Consider the following 20,800-nt stretch of genomic DNA (forward strand, 5'->3'; position numbering starts at 1 on the left):
CTCCTTAGAGTTTGAACGCTTTATTTTTTGTCCTCTAGGTTTTCATTTTTATTAGATGAGGTACTTATGATTTTCATAAAGACGAAAATAGTATTTCTATTAAAATTTCGTCCAAACCTTAACGGATCGCCACATCAGCACCAATCACTAGCCGCCACGTGTCATATAATTATTTTTTTGATTTTTATAAAAATTAGGGAAAATTACAGTTTATCCCCCCAAAGTTGTCAGCGATTTACAATTCCGCCTTCAAAGTTTCAATTTTTGCAATCCACCCTCCTAAAGTTTCAATTTTTTGCAATTCAGGCAATCCGTCAGTCAAAGCCGCTTTGACTGACGGAACAGTGATCATGTGGGCCACACGTGATCACTGTTGGCGTTTTTGTACCCAAAATGCCCTCACCCACACCTTACTCACAGCAAACGGCGTCGTTTGGTGCTGGTCCTTCTCTAGAGTTCGTTGATGGGTCATTGCTCGAAAATTTGCCTTTACCTGCAACAGATCATAATCTCCTCCTCTGCCCCCTTTGGCGTTCAAAGACAAAGTCCCCTTTAACAATAAATTAATTCAAACTTTGAATGTCATTTTCTACAAAATTAATTCAAATTTTAATTATTCATTTTGTTGACAGTCTTCCTAAAGGGATCGCACAAGTCAATTTGTTGCTTGTATGTTTTGTTTGTTGGTGGCATACAGATCTTCAGGAAAACCATGTGCTTTATTTGGATTGGTTAGGTCTAAGCTCAAAGAAAGATGTTGGGAGATGAGAGCATCCCAGAAAGCTAACGCGTAGCCCCATGCCTTGTCCTCTTCCATGTGCTTGCCCCACACCTTGTTCTCTTCCCACCGATGAGCCAGATCTAAGCAAAGCCAACCAAGTTCGAAGCCAAGTTTTAGGGATTCAACGAACTCCGGCTAAGGAAAAGCACCAAACTGTGATTAATGAAAATCGTGGCTCTATGAAACTTGTAAGAATTAGAAAGCACTGAACCTGAGAATGAGATATTTGAGAGAAACTTGTTAGAAACTTAGACCGTTAATCGTGTTACTTGTTAGAGAGAGAGAGGGAAATAGAGAGACAAACCTGAGAACTAAATGGAAAGCTGGAGCGGTGGTCCGGTGTAGATCGGAGCAGCGTGGGTCACATGGGTTGGGCGTGCGTGCGTGATGGAAAAGCATGGGGTATTTTGGGTACAAAAAGGCCAACAGTGATCATGTGTGGCGCACATGATCACTGTTCCGTCAGTCAAAGCGGCTTTGACTGACGGATTGCCTGAATTGCAAAAAATTGAAACTTTAGGGGGGTGGATTGCAAAAATTGAAACTTTGGAGGCGGAATTGCAAATCACTGACAACTTTGAGGGGGTAAAGTGTAATTTTCCCTAAAAATTAAAAATATTAAAATATTATATTTAAAAAAAAAAAAATTAAAAATTTTACGGTGGCTGCCATTTTGATGGGGGTGGCGGCCACCCCTTCTGGTCCAATCAGGGCCTTACTCCCCGGTGGCTCTCATGGGAGCTCAAGGTCTACTACAACCAACACAGAAAAGGACTGGGATGCCGTGCCAACAGCGGAGGATATAAACGCTTTGAAAGGGGCACTTACTACTCTGAGATTAGGGGGTGGTGGCAGTAATAGAGATTTAAATGATGGTGCTAAAAATAATGCAGAGAAAGTTGGTGCCAATAAGATGAAAGGTTTGCTCATGTCAAAGCTCTGGTCAAGCAAAGAAAGAAGTGGTGAAATTAGCAGCTCTGATACATCAGAAAGCCCTGCTTCCACCAATGCAGATGAAACAAAATCAACCCCTTCCAGAAGTAGGAGGCATTCAGTATCTTAGTGGCAGCCATTCTTTGCAGTTTGTAAAAATTGCCTCACTCAGTTGACATCAAGAAATTAGAGCTCAGTTTTGTCTTCCAGCTGATTTTCTAGTGGGAATTTTAGGCAAAAGGTGGAATTTTGGGCTCCTTGGCCACCCCCTCCCGGCGTGGGGTGGCTCCCCACCCCTAAACTGGCCAGATGGGGGTGGTCCGGCCACCCCATGGCCAAAGGAGGTGGCCAGCCACCCCCAAATGTCCAAACCACACCCAAATTTTTTTTTTTTTTTTTTTGAAAAATTATAGTTTTTTAATTTAAAAAAATAATTATATGACACGTGGTAGCTAGTGATTGGTGCTGGCGTTCCATTAAGTTTTGGACGGAATTTTAAGGGAGGTACTATTTCCGTCTTTATGAAAATCGCAGTTATGATAAAAATAAAAACCTAAGGAGCAAAAAATAAAGTGTTCAAATTCTAGAGAGTTTTTAGTATTTAACTCTATTATAATTTATATTTTATGGAGACACAAAAAGAATTGTGTTGCAACATAAATATGAAACAAATGTCATTTATCAAGACAAACACATCGATGAACACCAGCTTATATGATTTCTCCTGATGTAATGACAAGAAGAAAGAGTTGTAAGACATCAAATGACATCCAAAAGTTCGAATCTTGTTAAGGACTTTTTCTATTCTATAGTTAAAAACAAAAAATAAAATAAAAAATAAAAAATAACCGTCGATCCAAAAGTTAGAATCTTGTTTGAAAAGAAAAGAAAAGCCAACATATTGATGCTCAAGTCAAGCATCTAAAATTAGAACCCGAAGTTTTCTATCGGTTGAAAAAAAAAATGAAATAAAAGAGAATAAATCAACCGCTTCAAGGTGATCATCCTTCCAATTGATTACGAAGCCACCCCATGGCCCAATGGGGGTGGTCCGGCCACTCCCAAGGGCCAAACAATTTTTATTTTATTTTTTCGTTTGGTCCTTAGGGGTGGCCGGACCACCTCCATTGGGTATGGGGGTGGCTTCGGCCACCCTAGACGGCCGGTCTGGAGTGGCCGAAGCCACCCCTAGCCCCAGTTGGGGTGGTCCGACCATCCCCAATGGATGGCCAGCCACCCCTTAGTTTTTTATAATTTTATTTTTTAATTATTTTTAAAATATATATAATATTTTATTATTATTTTTATTAATTAGACAAATATCCTATTTATGTCTTCCGGATATTTTTAGAGAGATACTGACCATTAATCAAATATTTTTTAGTCTAATATGAACTAGAAATGATCATATTCCTAGATGTTGGGTTGGTAGTGGCCATTTAAAAAACATAAACATGCAACAATAAATAAGATGGTTCACTAACACCAAGATGTTTCTGGACCGTTCCACAAACATAAACATGCAACATCAATTGCAATAAGATGTTTTCAGTACTCCCGCCAAGATCCTTCAATTACGTGCTACCACTCAATCTGTATCTCTAATTAGCCCATAGAAAAGAAGAGATGATTATTACCATTAATACTTCTAATATGGTCCATTCCACAAACATAAACATGCAACATCAATTGCAATAAGATGTTTCCAGTACTCCCACCAAGACCCTTCAATTACGTGCTGCCACTCAATCTGTATTTCTAATTAGCCCACAGAAAAGAAGAGATAATTATTACCATTAATATTTCTTTTATATATATATATATATATATATATATATATTGCCTTTTGTGGGGAGAGTGCTTCTAGTTGAGTGGACCATCATAATTTAATTGCCCAATTCCACCACAATCACAATCATTTCAAGGAGAACAATTATGATGCTAAATTAGCACATGGCAAATTTAACTCCTCCGTGAACTCATCATAATGCAATATGTCTACATCCACACATTAAAGTTCTATAGGTTACATTTAACTTTTATTGAATGACATGATTGTACATAAGAGCTTTATTATATAGAAGTTAAAAAGGAGAGAAACTTCTTGTATCTTAGCAATGTGGGACAAGAGGATGGGATTTGGATCCTTGGAATTCTTAGGGGAATTCCAGTTTTTAAAATTTCAAATTCAAACCATTTATTTTCAACTAAGAGCCATTATCCTGCCACGTGTTTCACTACTAATAAAATAATAAAATAATGATGATTATTAATATCATCAAAATTTATTATTATTTTATTATAATGACTCTTAAATGAAAATGAATAGCTTAGATCTGAAATTTCAGAAACTAGAATTTCCCTAGGAATTCCAGGGGATCCGGATCCGGTGGAGGCTTTTATACAAGCTAATGGCCAAAACCTCTCTTCACTTGGGCAATGTAGGACAATCCACATATCATCTCTAACATTCCCCCTCAAACTTAATGTAAAAACTTGTGAAATCTTGAGTTTGCTTCTTGATCGGTGACGGTGGAGACTAAAGATGATGGCACCAGAATTTGAAGCGTCAGCAGTTCTTGAATATCGGCAACATTTGGTCAGAATGGGCCAACTATATGCCTTACATGGAAGCCAAATATGGGCTGAAATGAGCATTGGCTTAAAATAATACCACAAATGCCAAATTACAAATAATGGGCCAAGGGCCAAATATGAAAGTCATCAATGGGCTGAAACGGGCCTGGGTTTGAAACAATACCACTAAAGCCGGGCTTAGGTTTTAAACAATACCACAAAGGCCAAAATATATGAGGCCAACTATAGGCGAACAAACCAACTATGAGCTAAAATGAGCATAGGTTTGAAACAATACTACAAATGCCAAATAATGGGCCAACAAAAGACCAAGGGAGAAAGAAAATAGGCAACTTGGGCCTCTTTTGTTTTGTTTTATGTATTGTGTTTTGTGTTTTGTGTTTTTTTTTTTTTTGAATAATATCATATTCTCAGATTACATAAATTGGAACTTAAGCTAGAATATCCCCTAACCAAACAAAACCAAATTGGAACTTAAGCTAAAATATCCTATTCCTAAACCTGAATAGGAATATATGCCGAATAAAAAGTAAACCTATTGCCAAACACATTGATGTTTTCTTCTTCAAAACTGTTGGTGCCGGCGATGGACGTGGGCAGTGGCGGAGCCACGTTGGTCTTTGGGGTGCCACGGCACCCCCAAAGATTTAAATTTTTTTTTTTTTTTTTTTTTCTTTTTTCCTACCCATGTTACCCACGGCACCCCCAACGGCACATTGCACTGTGTAGTAGTAGTCCTAGTTGGAGTTTCATGTTTGATTGTTCATTTGTTTGAACTTTGAAGGCTTAGTCTTGAGATGGGAAGAGAAGGGGTGAGTCCGGCGAGGAGTGAGGAGGTGAAGAGTGAGGAGTCTTATCTCGTGAAAGGTGGAAAATTGGAAATAGAAGATAAGAAATGAGTGGTTAAAAACTTAAAAGATAAGAATGAAATTTTTTAAGGAAAAAAAAAAAAAAAAAACCTGCAAGGAGTAGGCTGTAGGCTTGCGCGAGTTTATTTTTTATTTTATTTTTTTCTGAGCAGTAGGCTTGAGCGTGAGTTGAAGATTGAAGTTTAAGGAATAAAAAAATCATAATAATAAATTAAAGAAATAATTGTAGACAGTAGAAGGGTGAGTTTTACGGTAGAAAAAATATATATTAAAGAGAATAGGTGAGGAGAACAAAGACAAAAAGACGAAGATAGGCGTTAGTGGAATTTGAAGGAAGAAAAATAAATAAATGATGAGAGTAAATGTAAGCATTAAATTCTAGAAGGTTTGAAGTGGAATTTTAAGGAAGAAAAAAATAAAATAAAAAATAGAGGAGTAGGTGTGAGGATGTGAATTTTTTTTTTTTTTTTTTTTTTTTTTTTTTAATTCTGGTGAGAAATTTTAGAATACAATTTAAACTAAAATAGAAGTACTAAAATTAATTAGTGTGGGAGGAAGTTTATAAGACAATTTAGAAGATAACTTTTTTTTTTTGGTTCAATTATTTCTTTTTCTAATTCATTATTTGTTTTTATTGGTTTACAGCATTCGGCTAGACCTTATTGTGTTTGGTTCGTTTTCAAGAAATCCCTTAAGATACCTCTAATTTTACTATTAATTGCGCTCAAGTTTATTTCATAATTAATAAGTAGTTTGTATTATTATGTCTTTGTGATAGGTAGATAATATTTTGAATGGTTACTTTGTTTGTTGAAGTTATTGTTTAGCTTTTTGTTGTTGTTGCTCAATCATGTCTATAGCAAACTAAACACTTTTGTATTGGGAATGAAAGTTTTTTTTTTCTTCATATAGTGCCAACATATTACATTTTTAATATATCAATTTGAATACGAATTTTTATAGATATTTTGTTGTAATGCATATATTATGAGAATTACCAAATTTTTAGGGTGTAGAAAATTCTTAGGACGCAAAAAAAATTTTAGCAGCACCCCCAATATAAGTTGTTTGGATCCGCCACTAGACGTAGGTGACGGCGTTGCTGAGTTCTGGACGGTGGGTTGACGCTAGCTAGCATGTGGCGGCGTCATGGTGCCTGGCTAGCAGTGGATTGTTGGAGATCCGACTGGTGAGAAACTTGCGGCGGCGCATCTAGGACGCAAGATGTGATGGCGTAGATGGGGCGCCGCTGGTCTTAGCCGGCTAGTGGTTGGGCTGCTAGGAAAGGTGCCGGAGGAGGAGGATTAAAGATGATGACAGAGCGACTGAGAATAAGATGGTGGAGAAGTTTACAAATATGGACCCAAAAAACAAAAAAAAAATTGTGAGGCAAGATTTAGTGGAAATTCAAGGTTCAGAACTCTGTTGGGGTTTCTCAAACTAGAGTTGAAGGAATGCTCAGACCATTTGAGAAAAAGGTGGAAGTGAAGGAAAAGACCAAAGAAAAGGAAGGTGCTTCGACGAGAAGACTTATTTGTGGAACGAAAAAGGAGAGGGTGTTTTGTTGGGAATCAGATGTGTTAAAGATGTTGTGGGATGGTGGAGTTGGTGTTTGTGAAAAAGCCTGAAAGAGAATCAGTGTTGCAGCAAAATGAAGTTCATCCTCGGATGAATCTTTAAAAGCAGCAAAATCCAAAACTACGAAAGTGATTGTAAAAACAATCCAAAATAGAGAAGTTACAGGGAAATTGACGGAAAATAAACTTGCAAAATAAATTTTTTGTGATTGTATAAACAATCCAAAACACAGAAAATGAAATTACAGAGAAATAAAAGAAATTACAGGAAAATAAAAACAAGACTTGAGAAATTAAAAATTTAAAACAAATAAAACAAAAGAATTAAACTGAAATCTAATAATTGACGTTAGCCTATTAACTTTAATACCATGAAAGAAATCATAATGCGGCATAATAAACAAGGAGAGACAAAATTAAGGTTATTCGGCAATATGCCTACATCCATACACTAAAGCCCTATATATTACATTTGGCTTTTATTGACTGATTTGATTGTACATAAGAGCTTCATTATATAGAAGTTAAAAGGAGGGAAGCTCCTTGTATCTTAGCAATGTGGAATAAAAGGATGAGACTTTTATATAAGCTAATGGCCAAAGCCTCATCCCACTTTGGGCAACGTGGGAAATTCCACGTATTGTTACATTTTGGGATTTTGTCCTTTTCCTAGCGTCATCATTTCCTTCCCTCGTGACGTCATTAAGTCTTCCGTCATGCGTGTCGTAGCCTACGTGTATTATTAATTAATAATAGTGAGAATCTGATGAGCAAATGTGTTTTATGCGGTGTAGACTTAGAGCATTCCCAATGGAAGAGCCAAATGTTACTTTTATCTAGAATAGCTCTTCAAATGTTCAAAAAACCTTCCACATTGGATGAGCCAAAAATATATGTAAAATAGATATTTGATTAGAAGAGCTAAAAAAAAAGTTAAATGTAGCAGCACTTTTTAAGGGAGCCATTTTATTTTTTAGTGTTTCTCTCTCCTGCTTTATCTTTTTCTCAAATCTTTTCCCACCTATTTTTTAGAAATATAACTAATCGGATGTGTAGACACTTAAAAATGACTTAGCTAAACTAGATAAAAGTGAGTTTTGAAGAGTCATTTTACATAAAAATATGACTCTTCCATTGAGAATGCTCTTACGGGTTTATCTGTCCACACTAGGCATAAGAGTGCCACGTGAAAAATGTTTGCAAGACTTGTACGACTACGATTAAGGGATTTCCATTTAATTGGCTATGAAAGGACGGTGTGTTGACTTTCTTCGTTTTTGGGTCGAAGACTAAGACTTTCTTGGCACCCACACTTTCGTATTTGGATTTAGTAGCTGAATTTTTTTTTTTTTGATGATGATGTTAGGTTTTGTATTTATGTTGGCCAATGTATTATAATGTGTTAAAATATAATATGGTTTTTGGGTTGTAGGGGTACTATGTATTGATTTAAGGATTAAGTTGGTGTTAAGCTAGACATGAGAATACGGCTTTTTGAATGTTGTTCATCAAAGACTTAGTCAGAGTCAAACGGCCATGTCGTTTGATTTAGACATAGATGGAGATAGTCTTGGTGGCATTGGAAAATGGATTCAAAGAAATACAACTCTGAATTTTTCGAAAGTTTTTCAATTCAAATGATGGCTTACGACTTGTTTGAGATTGCGTTTGAGGAGCCTAAATGTGATTTTAATACTTAAAAAATCTATTTGAAGAAAAGTATTCGTTTGTTAAAAAAATTAAAAGCGCTTTTAAGGATCCAAAAATCTTAAAAATGATTAAAACGTACTTTTGGTAAAAATTTAAAAATGAAACTTTTGCCAAAAAAATTTTTTTGACTTAAAAACTTTATTTTTCAAACACAATCCCAAACATACTCTTAATATAAGTTTGATTTAAGGATTAAGTTTATGTAAAAGTTGAAAAATGGTCATGTCAAAACAAGCTGTCAATAAAAGTTTAAAATTCTGGACAGAATTATTCAAACTTAATCTCCATCGAAAGAGATTTGTACATAATGGATGGATTGCAATCTCTAGTGATAAGTTGTTTTTTCAATAGCTTACCTACCTTTTAAAACCTAGGTTTCATTCCATCTATTTAGCCCTGAGGCAGGGAGAGGGACAACTTTTCAGAATATTTTGAAGAGAGATCTTAAACCTCTTTGAGCCTAATTTGAACTCTCTTTTTGTTTTTTTTTTTTTTTTTCGCCATTAAACCATAGAAATAATATAGACAACACAATCTTTTAAAAAAACATATATAGACTACACAAAGAATATAGACAAGTCCTCAAAACACTTACAGCACACAACCAACCTAACAGCAACCAAAAAAAAAAAAAAAATCAGATTCTCAATCTTCTGAGAATTGGACAGAAACCCTCCTAGGAAAATCAAAACATCTACAAACAAACGAAAACGAACCCTAGGCTTTGTTTGGTAAACCTCTTGTCCCTGGATACTGTAGCTGAGTGGATTGATGTGAAAGTAAGAATGTTTGGTATTAAAAAAGTAAAAAAAAAAATGATATGGAAAAATAAAAAAGTTATGTTTTGTAGTAATTTTTTTATTTAAATATTAGTTAAAAGTAATGGATATGATATATAAAGTAAATGATGAGATATAAAAAGTGAGAATGTTTTCATGTTTTTTTTTTTTTATTATTATTTATTATTTATTTATTTTTAATAAAGTGAATAGTATTAAGGGGAGAGGAAGAGTTTACCAAATGAGGCCTAGACAACACCTAAGCTCCCAACAAATCTTTTGTAAGTGTATTTCCTCTTAATATAATTGATTTCCAAACTTAACATCATTTCCATACTCCCACAAAATTATAGACAATGGATCTCCAAGCTAAATTGCAGATGGTAGCTTTAAAACTTTTCCTCTTTCCAATCACTTAACCCTTTAGTACTCATCAAAACTCCACCCAATAGGAACATTAGGTTGAAAACACATTTGCATAGCTGCCTTCAACAATCTTTTGCTGAAAGTACGTTAACAAATAAATGATCTCTAGTCTCAATAACGCTCCTACAAAACACACACGTCACCTCACCACTCACTCCCCATTTCAACACTCTATCCTTGATTGATAGGGTTGTAAATAAACAGATCCGCTCATGAACATGTTCGTGCTCGGGCTTGGCTTGAATTAGCTTAGCTCGGGCTTAGTTCATTTATTATCTATGAAATTACGTTATTACTCTCAGGCTTATTTATTTATTTATTTTATTTATAAATTTTCATCAAATTTAATTAATGAAAATTAGTAACGGAGGGTTTAAATTGAAATTTTTTAAAACATTAGCGATGTATATTGCCAATTTTTAAACTTTGGCGTTCAAATTGAAAAACACCTAAAACTTCAAGGGTAAAGTGGATTTTTCCCTTATTTTTAAATTTGTAATGAGAACATGTTAAGTATTTTTTTTTTTTTTTTTTTTTTTTTTTTTTTTTTAAAAAAAAAAAGAGGTTTCTTCTTAATGTAATATATATATATATATATATATATATATATATATATATATATATACTATGAGATAAACATATAAAATTTAGATTATATTATTTAATTACCCAAACGATAAATTTTAACTATGATTAAACAATCACGGCATTTACTTTATATAAGGAATGGCTAAATTAATTGAGTAACTCGTGAACAAGTTCAAGTTTAACCTCATTTGAAAAATAGATGAATAGAACTTGAACATATTATTTAGTCTGATAATAAGCTCGAACTCGGCTCATTTTCGAAAAAAAAAAAAAAAAAAAAAAAAAAAAATTATACAAATCAAACTTAAAACATTAAATAGCAAAAAATTATCTAATCGCCTTCTTGCGTAAGATATATATATATATATATATATATATGTATGAAGATGTTATGTAACATAATCCAGCTTTGGGTGTTATTCACAAGAGATATATTTTTGATCCCTTGTATCAAAAACTGAATAAAATATTAAAATGTATTATATATATATATATATATATAAAAGCATCAGACGTGCATCTCGTATTCTTGGGCATCTTTTCGAGCCGTTTGAGGAGGACAAAACATAGATGCACGAGTAATGCTTGGGAGAAGCATTTTATCAGCAAACCATCCGCATGGTGCTGAGCTGTCCTGGTTAAGTGAACCATGGTTATCAGCTTTTTTTATAAAAAATAAAATAAAATTACGCCCTGAAGAGTAAAAGTGTGATAGCGTTTCGAAAATTTTTTTTTTCCCCCCAAAACCTTTCCCCATCCTCCTCTCCCACACTTCTCCCTCCCGCCTTCTCCCATCACCAAGCACTGCCGCCACCCAACAGACTGCCACCCATGGCACCAACTCAAAATCCGGAGACGCCACCCAGCCACCACCGGCGACGCCCGGTGAGTTAGAGAAGGTATGTATAGATGATTTCATTGTTTTGTTGGTTAGAGCTTCTTTCATTTTGAGAAAAAAAACAAGTCAGTTCGTGGGTTTTGGGTTGTTTGTGAGTTTTGGGTTATTTTTTCATGTTCTTCGATTCTATACAGCTTCCTGAAAGAATGGGTTTCGATTTTGCCGAATCATCATCGATTTTTCCGTGTCATTCGATTCTGTATAAGTCTCTGCACGAATGGGTTCCGATTTCGTCGATCTGCATGAATGGGTTCCGATTTCGTCGATCTCCATCTATCCAAGCTCTCTCTCTCTCTCTCTCTCTTCTGGCCATTGTATCGTTTTCATCTGCATCTGCAAGCTGATTTTGTCTTTGGAAGCAACTAATGAACATGAAAAATATTATTGAAGATCTTTTGTCTTGGATGCAAAAGAAAGTTTTGATTCCTTTGTGTGTGTGGCTGGTTTTGATTGTTAACATTCTCTAATTTGTTTGTGTTTTCTTTTAGTTGTAGCTAGTTGTGAATGTCAAGCTACACATGTGTTTGATGAAATGTTTGTGAGAAAATTTATTGCCTTTAGAAAGAGCTTTATTTATACAAAAAAAAAAAAAAAAAAATTCCTTTCATTTGTGTTACTGCTGCTATTCACAACTAGCTGCAGATAAATTTCCTTTCATTTTATTTCCTTTCATTTGAAATAACTTGAAGCTAATGTTCTGTTTCTTATTTTCAGATGTAAGATTTTGGGCGGGATCAAGGAGAAGCAGAGCTACTTGCTCTTTAGAGGGATTTTCAAGAAATTCAAAAGAACCCGGGTGTAAAGGATGATAAACAATGGGATTTGATTTGATTTTCAAGTACTACACGTTGTCATGTATTAGCCATTTTTCTGATTTGATTTGAGTTTTAATAAGAGAATGTGTTGTTTGAAGTTGCAAATTATTTTGTATGGGGACCACTGTGCTTGTGAAATTGGTTAAGAAAGGTTGTGTAGATGAGTCATTTTTTTTGATGAATGTGACTCGAGTATTGATTCGGTTATCACTGTCCAACAACCTCGTTTTTTGATTGATGCCTTGTATGTATTACTGGTTAAAGCTTCTATAAATTTTGGGTCCGTAGAAACTGAAGATAAAATAGAAGCACCATGAACTCTTGTTGTACGTTGCAAGTTATTTCCAAATCATGTAATGCCTTTACCCTTGTGGATAAGATTAAAGAAGCAACCAAAATCATTTGTTCATTTTTAACAAACTCTATAATTTCAAGTATTACATAAAGTCAACTTAAAGAAATATAAATAATTTGTTTTTTTTCATCATCCTCAAAGAGGTACAAACAACCAAAAAGGTTACAATCCGAGAGTTTCTCAACGCAACTTCAAGCGTTTCTCATTTTCATTCATCTTATCATCATTGATAATAACTCTCTCTGCGGCAACAAACCATGTCTCTGCAAAATAAGCAGAACACTAAGAACTATGAGTAGCAAAAACAGTAGTAGTATCAAAATGAAAAGAGAAACCCAGGTAAAAAAAATTACCAAAACAAAAATTAGAAATCTCATTTTCATTCTTCTTGTTGGTGAGTGGTAAAACCAGAAAATAAAAAAACTAGACAAAAACAGAGAAACCCACGAAGACCAAATATCCAAGAATTGTTTTCAAGAAATATACCCATTCTCAACCAACCTCCGAAAATCAAAGGGATTAAAATCTTCAAAACTATTGAGTGAAGCAAAACCGAAGCAGGGAGCAAAAGAAATCCCCCCACCTAGCCCATTCGGCCATGGCAGAAAGAAGACCCATGACCAATCGGCTCTCAACCGAAAAGCAAAGGAAAAATCGTACTAGAACTAACTAAAATTCCATTTCTTGTGTTTTTTTTTCTTCTCAAAATGAAAGATTTATCTAGCTACAACTAAAAGAAAACACAAACAAATTCGAGAATGTTAACAATCAAAACCAGCCATACACACAAAGGAATCAAAACTTTCTTTTGCGTCCAAGACAAAAGAGCTTCAATAATATTTTTCATGTTCATTAGTTGCTTCCAAAGACAAAATCAGCTTGCAGATGCAGATGAAAACCATACAATGGGCAGAAGAGATAGAGTAAGAGAGAGAGAGAGAGCTTGGATAGATGGAGATCGACGAAATCGGAACCCATTCGTGCAGATAATTATACAGAATCGAAGGACACAGAAAAATCGATGATGATTCGGCAAAATCGAAACCCATTCTTTCAGGGAGTTGTATAGAATCGAAGAACATGAAAAAATAACCCAAAACTCACAAACAACCCAAAACCCACGAACTGACTTGTTTTTTTTGTTTTTCTCAAAATGCAAGAAGCTCTAACCAACAAAACAATGAAATCATCTATACATACCTTCTCCAACTCACCGGGCGTCGCCGGTGGTGGCTGGGTGGCGTCTTCGGATTTTGAGTTGGTGCCATGGGTGGCAGTCTGTTGGGTGGCGGCAGTGCTTGGTGATGGGAGAAGGCGGGAGGGAGAAGTGTGGGAGAGGAGGACAGGGAAAGGTTTTGGGGGGAAAAAATAAAAATTTCGAAACCCTATCACACTTTTGCTCTTCAGAGCGTGATTTTATTTTTTTAATTTTTATAAAAAATGCTGATAACCATGGTTCACTTAACCAGGACAGCTCAGCACCATGCGGATGGTTTGCTGATAAAATGCTTCTCCCTAGCATTACTCTGCATGCACACACGCCAAACACGTGAAGCACAAGTGATTGAAGTGATTGAGGTTTAGCCGCAGGATGGTTTCGAGAGACATCCAGCGTCAGAGGATACGTCAAGTCACACACATGGTCTAAGGCATCAAACGTGTTACGTGGTTGTCGCCTGCCAGGCAGGCAGCCCCACATGCATGCGCATGGGAAGTTGATTGTCAGTTGTCACACTGTAGTAGTGGAGGCTAGGTGACCACTGACCAGCACGTGATCACGTCCCACATTTTAATTGGTTTCTCTTTTCTTCTTTCTTTCTTTCTTTCTTCTTCTATTTTCTAAAAATCTTTAATTTTCTTCATGACTTAACCAAGTCCACTATTCCACTTCTATTGTACACCAATCTTTGAATCAAAACTTGATTATGTATTACTAATTGGCTTCCTCTTTCCATCTCAACAAGTTCATGCTTGAAGGTGACTCTGCGGTTGAAAATTTTGGCTCTACAACATCCTTCCTCTCCTTCCCCTCAGTGGCGGAGCCAGACGTTTCAGAATGTAGGGGCCGTAAAAAAAAAATTCCGCATTCTAAAAATTTTTTTCACACTAAAAATTTTTTGCATCACAAAAAATTTGGTAATTCACACAATATATGCATCACAAAAAAAATATCTATAAAAATTTATAAATATGTGCTCAAATTGATATATTAGAAATATCACATGTCGGCACTACATAAAAAAGACAGAAATACAAAAAAGTGTCTAGAACTGCACTTTACGGTCTTTTAGAAGTACAAAATCATCAAGTATTGAATCTAAATCGAAGCTCTCAGCAATTTCTCTTTCAATATAAAGAACTAAGCTATTTGCAAGAAAATCATCCTCCATTTTGTTGCGTAGTCGTGTTTTAACAATTTTCATTGCTGAAAATGCTCGTTCGGTAGTTGCTGTAGACACTGGAAGAGTCAAAATAAGACGAATCAATCTACCAATGAGATAGTATGTCTTTGATTTTTCTGTCTTTGCCAATCCTTGGCATAATTCTGCAATAGAAGACAAATTTTGTAATGTTGGATCAGTATGGACATCAGATTCAAAATACCTCAACTGATATCTCAAATTAATTTTCTCCTGCTCAGAAAAATCAAGAGGATAATACTTCTCCACAAGGATACATATATCATCAATTTTGAAGGATTTATAAGCATCTTTTGGATCCAAAGCAGAGATAAGTGTCAAAAGTTCCATCGCTTTTTCACCAAACCTACTATCAAGCTCTTGCAATTGAAAGTCGATAGCAGTATTGAATATGTCAAAATGATAATGATGCTCCACCGTAATGTAATTCTTTTGATTACGACCTCGACCTTCAATATAACGAGCACTCAAATCCGGAATGTCAATTTCAGATTTCTTGCAAAAAGAGACAATGTTCTCAAGCAAATTATCCCAACCATCATCTCTCAACTTTTGGATAAGTTTCTTCGCAATAGAAACTGTATGAGTAGCATTCAAAATGTCTAGAGATTTTTGCTGCAAAACTTGACAAAGAACATCAGTAATGCCCATGAGTTCCTTCATTAAATGTAAAATAAATATGAACTCGAAGGATGTAAGCATTTTATAAGCAGCCTTAGCATCTCCTCGTTGAGAGTAAGTACCTCCTTCTCTTTGAACATCTTCAAGCACTGTACAAGTAGCATCAAACATCCTTATCATGCTACAAATAGAATTAAAATGAGAACCCCAACGAGAATCACCAACTCGCTTCAAAGTGCCAATTTGGTTAGCCCCTTTTCCAGTTTCAAGCTCACCAATAGCTTGCATATGTGCAATTTGTGTTGCATGAACAGCTTGTAGTAGATCATGACGTTTACATGAAGCACTGGCCACATTGATAATAAAATTCAAATTTGTGAACACATGAACAAAATCCACCTCTCTAGGTGCAGCAACTAATGTTAATTGTAATCGATGAGCAAAACAATGAATATAGTATGCACAAGGACAATCATTAAGAAATAATGCTTGCAATCCTTTCCATTCACCACGCATGTTACTGGCACCATCATATCCTTGTCCACGGATATTTTGAATATCAAGGAGATAACGAGAGAGAACATCAGATATTCCATTCTTTAGAGTTAATGCCGATGTATCTTTAACATGAACTATATCAAAGAAACGTTCTTGTATAAAACCATCTTTGTCAACAAATCTCAAAACAATAGCCATTTGCTCTCTCTTAGACTCATCTCGTGCTTCATCAACAATAATGCAAAATTTAGAGTCTCCAATATCTTCACGAATTTTATTTCGCACTTTACTTGCAATGACATGCAAAATCTCCTTTTGAATTGTATGTGAAGTGTACTTTGCAGATTGTGGAGCATTTTCCAAAACAATACTTGCAACTTTCTCATTATATGATGCCAAAATTTGAATCATCTCAAGAAAATTACCTCGATTTTTTGAATTAAGAGTCTCATCATGACCTCCTAAAGCACATCCTTGAAATGTAAGCCACCGAGCAACATCAATAGAAGTTTTCACACGAAGTCGATTATTTAGAATTTGTTCGGTACTTTGTGCATTCAATACTTTATCAATATGTTGTGCTTGATTTCGCAAATCCTCACAATATTTCACAGCATTATTGTGAGGTGAACAAGGATCTTCCCCAATATGAGTCAAAAAGGCACAATTTTTTCCATCATGAACCTTTTTCCAACTTCTAAATCCCTTTATAGTAAATACATCACATCCAGGACGTCCAAGTGCTTTCGTAGAAAAAAGATAACATGGTAGACAATATGCAGCATCCGTAGAACGAGAATACTCAAGCCAAGTTGAAAATTGTGTGAACCAAGAAGCTTGAAAGCGACGAGGGTGCTTTTCTGGTCCAGAAAGTGGATATTGTTCCTTTCGAAGAATAAGTTGATGTGGACCATAGTTCAAATAAGCTCGCCTTATTTCATCCCGTTGATTGACTGGATAGTCCCACATCGGAGGACGTAATCCTGGATCACGTTCTATAGAAGAAATATCAACTTCATCAACATTATGTGTGGATAATGCAAAATGAACCTCTTGTGTCTCCGTAATTAGAGCTTCTCCGCAAGGATGTTCTTCATCTTCAACCCTTGAAGATTTAAGATGACGCTCATCGGGATTTGAAGTTCCAGTATTAAGATCAAACGGTGTATTACTTTTCGAAATGTCGGCTTCTTTCCTTTTAAAGAACATATCAAGAGTTTTAAACTTTGACATGATGCATGAACCTAAAATTTTCAAGTTAAATCACAACCCCGTAAGATAGACGATCGAATTACCAATATACATTACCGATATAGAACAAATGCAACTATTTATGATGAGTAGTACCACTAACATGTATTATTCTCTTAATTTGATCAAAGCCTAAAGAGGCTAAACAGTAACACAACAACAATTTTCGCTCGGTTTCAAGCTTTCAGACTTTTAGTTATGCTACAATTTTTGCCGTATTGTTTAATTGTTCTACATCAAATTGATGTCTATTTATAATGATTAATGGGTACCACTAACATGTATTATTCAATTTTTTCTCTTAATTTGATCAAAGCCTAAAGAGCCAAAAAGGCTAAACAATATCATAAAACAGCAGCAATATAACAATTTTAGGAATTAGAATAAAAAAAAAATTAAGCAGATTCTTGGGATACCTATCTCAGTGTTTCCGGTAAAAATCTAATCTCCCAATGGACCCAATCCAATTTGTCAATCTGACTAGTGATCACCTATTTTCTGCCCTGAAAATACATGACATCCATTAAACAATATCATATCACTTTCAGTCTTTTAGGAATCAGAATAAAAAAAAAAAAAAAAAAAATTAAGCAAATTCTTAGAATACCTATGGCCTACCTCTGTTTCTTGTAAAAATTCAAGCTCCCAATGAACCCAATCCAATCTGACCAATGGCCACCTATTTTGAGTATTTTCTGCCCTGAAAATACATGACACCCATAACCCATTAAGCCTTAAGGAGAAAAAAAAAAAATCAAGGTTAAATATATAAAATTAACCCTAAATAAATTTTAAGGAACAAAAAATGCAAAACCCACCTAATCTCCAAAGTGTTACTGCCTGTGACTGTGATTGTGAGATAGAGCGATTGAGACCTGCAAGCTTGAAAAATGAGAGGGACTGTCGGTCTGAGGGCAGTGAGGTGAGATGGAGAGCCAGAGAGAGGGAGAAGAGGAAGGTGCGTGTGAAATTGAGATTTGAGAAAAGGGGAAACAAAATTTTTTTTAATATATAATATGGGACCCTGCAGCCGCCAAAGGCCCAAAAGCTAACATAAACTATTTTTTTTTTTTTAATATGGAGGGGCCAGCCGGCCAGCTGCATGAATTGGGCTTATTTAGAAAAAAAACAAATGAGCTCTTTTAGAATGGGGGGGCCCAATTTAGAAAAAAACAAAAACCATAACCTAAACAAATGAGCTTTCAGTTTTCTCAACAAATTAATGATGAACCAGAACCTATATTTTTTTTTTTTTCAAAAAATCTTGGGGGGGCCACGGCCACCTCTGGCCGAGATGTGGATCCGCCACTGCTTCCCCTCAACTCCATTTCTATTGTTAGTGGGAAGGACCCTACTTTTTTTTCTAAGACCTTTTTTTTAATTTTTTTTAATTTTGTATTTTCCTTGCATTGTTGTTGTTTTCTTTTAATGTACACAAAAAATAATAAATAAATAAAATTGGTGATGTGGCAGTCCGCTATTCCAAGTCCATTATTCTGGTTCTCTTATAATTTAATGACGTGACGTTAAAATTAATCAATAAATTGAAACTTAAAAAAAAAAATAATTGCTCATTTTTATTTCTTTTTTTTCCTACCCAAAGTTCCACACGGCACCCCCAAAAATAATAATAATAAAAATTTCTTGTTCTTTTTGTTTTTCTTTTCTCCTACTTTAAGCTCAATTCCTAATCTAAGTGATCTTGTAATTTGGATATTTTGGTTATTAAATGTTGAGAATATTGGTTCTTAGAATTTAAACATTTAATTGGAAAATTTGATACAATTCTAAGCTCAATTCCTCATTGTATTTAAGTACCAGTGATTAGAAAAAGAAGAAAAAAACAGAAAAAAGTACAAGTTTGTTACACGCTGCCAAAAAGAAAAAAAAAAAAAAAACCTTAAGAAAAAAAAAAAAGTTCAGTGGCCTCTACAATATGAATTGTTTGGCTCCACCAATGTCCATATATGGTGCATGGAATTTTTTTTTCTGAGAGATCATGCCACACATTAGTGTATATAATTACTCATTAATGATAGTATTTTTTTTAGGGGTGTCAAAAATTACCGGGAAACCAGAACCGGGTTTTCATTTTATTTAATAATATTTATTTATTATATATATATATATATATATATATATATATATATATATATATATATATATATATATATATTTTACACTTAGGTTTAGGTTTAGGGTATTTAAAAAAATTAAATTTTTATTTCTAAGGCCCAAATAGGCAAAAACATTGATTTTTTAGGATTTTTGGAGTTTTTTAGGTTTATTTTTTTAATTATTTGGAACAATCACAACAAAGCCCCTTTAATTTAGACAAAGAAACTAATAGATTTTTTAAAAAATAGGCCAACTTATGAAAAAAAAATTGGCTTATTTTAGGCCAAATACCTAAAATAAGCCCAAAAACCAATTTTTTTAAAAAACCGGTTACCGGACCGGGTAAAACCGGTTCCGGTTCCGGTTTCTCAAAATTGAGAACCGGGTACCCCGGTTCCGGTTCCGGTTTTGGCCAAAAACCGGGAAACCGGACCGGTTTGACACCCCTAATTATTTCTTAGAAGTGCTAGAGAGCCAAAGGGAATTGCCCAGAATTTTTTCCAAACTGATGTGGCAGAATTCCAGCCACCCTTTGAATTTTCATTTTAAAATTCTACCATGCCAGTTTGGAAAAAATTCTAGACAATTCTCTTTGGCTCTTTAATACTTCTTATTATTTTGGCATCAAATTTTGTTGTTTTTACTTTATAGGATCCGGCTTATATGCTGTTATTAAGATTAAATCTCAATGTTGACTTACTTTTAAAAGCTTTTAATCACTACAAAAAATGGTTTTTTTTTTCCTGACAGGTTGTTTCTGACGTGTTAGGTGGTTTGACACTCACTAAAATTTATTGACGTGTGTCGGGCGTTAAAATTATAGGTGTCAAAAACGGTTATTTTTTGACGTGTCACACTTTTAACACGTCAATAATAATTTTTTTGACGTGGCAGGAGTGGCACGTCAGAAAATTTTTTGATGTGTCAAATCTGACACGTCAAAAAATTTTCTGACGTACCACTCCTGCTACGTCAGAAAATTTATGACGTGTCAAATGTTATGACATGTCAGAAAATTGTGATGTGTCATAACTTAACACGTAAAAAAATGGTCAATTTTAAATTTTGTTTTTTTTCCTCTCCCTATATATTTTTTGAATTTTTTCAGAATTGTACCCGAATTTTGGATTATAACTTGATATACAATTTATCCATCGATCCATACAAATAACATAATACATATCAATCGATCCATGCAAATAACATAATTCATATCCATCAATGTCGATCATAGACTATCAACCAAAACCAGCTTCAAGACACAAATAAAGACATATACACCAAGTGCGAATGGCCAACCACAAAAACTATACACCAATAAAACTATCTCTGTTATATATATATAACTACGTATATTAAGAAAACTATCATAAATACAATTATATCAACAAAATAACTTATGTACACTAAGTGCGAATGGCCAACCATTTGTTCAATCCAAGTCATCATCGATATCAATAGCATTCTCTCCATGATAGCCACTAGCTGCAAATAATAAAACAAACAATCACCAAACAATATTCTAGAATATTATCAAGTCTTAATTATTGAGCAACGTCACTA

The 20,800-nt window shown here is 34.7% G+C and overlaps 1 protein-coding gene and 1 long non-coding RNA gene across 3 annotated transcripts; both read right to left on the minus strand.

Annotated features, from left to right (window-relative positions):
- Positions 1 to 3,692: 3,692 nt before the first annotated feature.
- LOC132179583 (uncharacterized) lies at positions 3,693 to 18,078 on the minus strand. 2 transcript variants are annotated; one of them, XR_015909127.1, is made up of 4 exons: positions 17,938 to 18,078; positions 17,738 to 17,819; positions 17,536 to 17,622; positions 3,693 to 4,336 (listed from the first exon to the last, which is right to left on the minus strand). It is a non-coding gene; the product is annotated as an uncharacterized LOC132179583 (long non-coding RNA). The 2 variants fall into 2 exon arrangements; XR_015909128.1 differs by having other exon boundaries at positions 3,693 to 4,359.
- On the minus strand, positions 14,564 to 17,099 carry LOC132189419 (uncharacterized). The gene has a single exon (XM_088510601.1). The coding sequence runs from the start codon at positions 17,075 to 17,077 to the stop codon at positions 14,594 to 14,596; it is 2,484 nt and encodes an 827-aa protein (XP_088366727.1). The 5' UTR covers positions 17,078 to 17,099; the 3' UTR covers positions 14,564 to 14,593.
- Positions 18,079 to 20,800: the final 2,722 nt, after the last annotated feature.

The sequence above is a fragment of the Corylus avellana genome, chromosome 9 (genome assembly GCF_965113065.1).
Source record: "Corylus avellana chromosome 9, dhCorAvel1.hap1.2, whole genome shotgun sequence".
NCBI lineage: Eukaryota > Viridiplantae > Streptophyta > Magnoliopsida > Fagales > Betulaceae > Corylus > Corylus avellana.

Excerpts from the sequence above, each read along its gene's own strand:
- LOC132189419 (XM_088510601.1), bottom strand. The coding sequence starts at position 17,077 with ATGTTCTTTAAAAGGAAAGAAGCCGACATTTCGAAAAGTAATACACCG.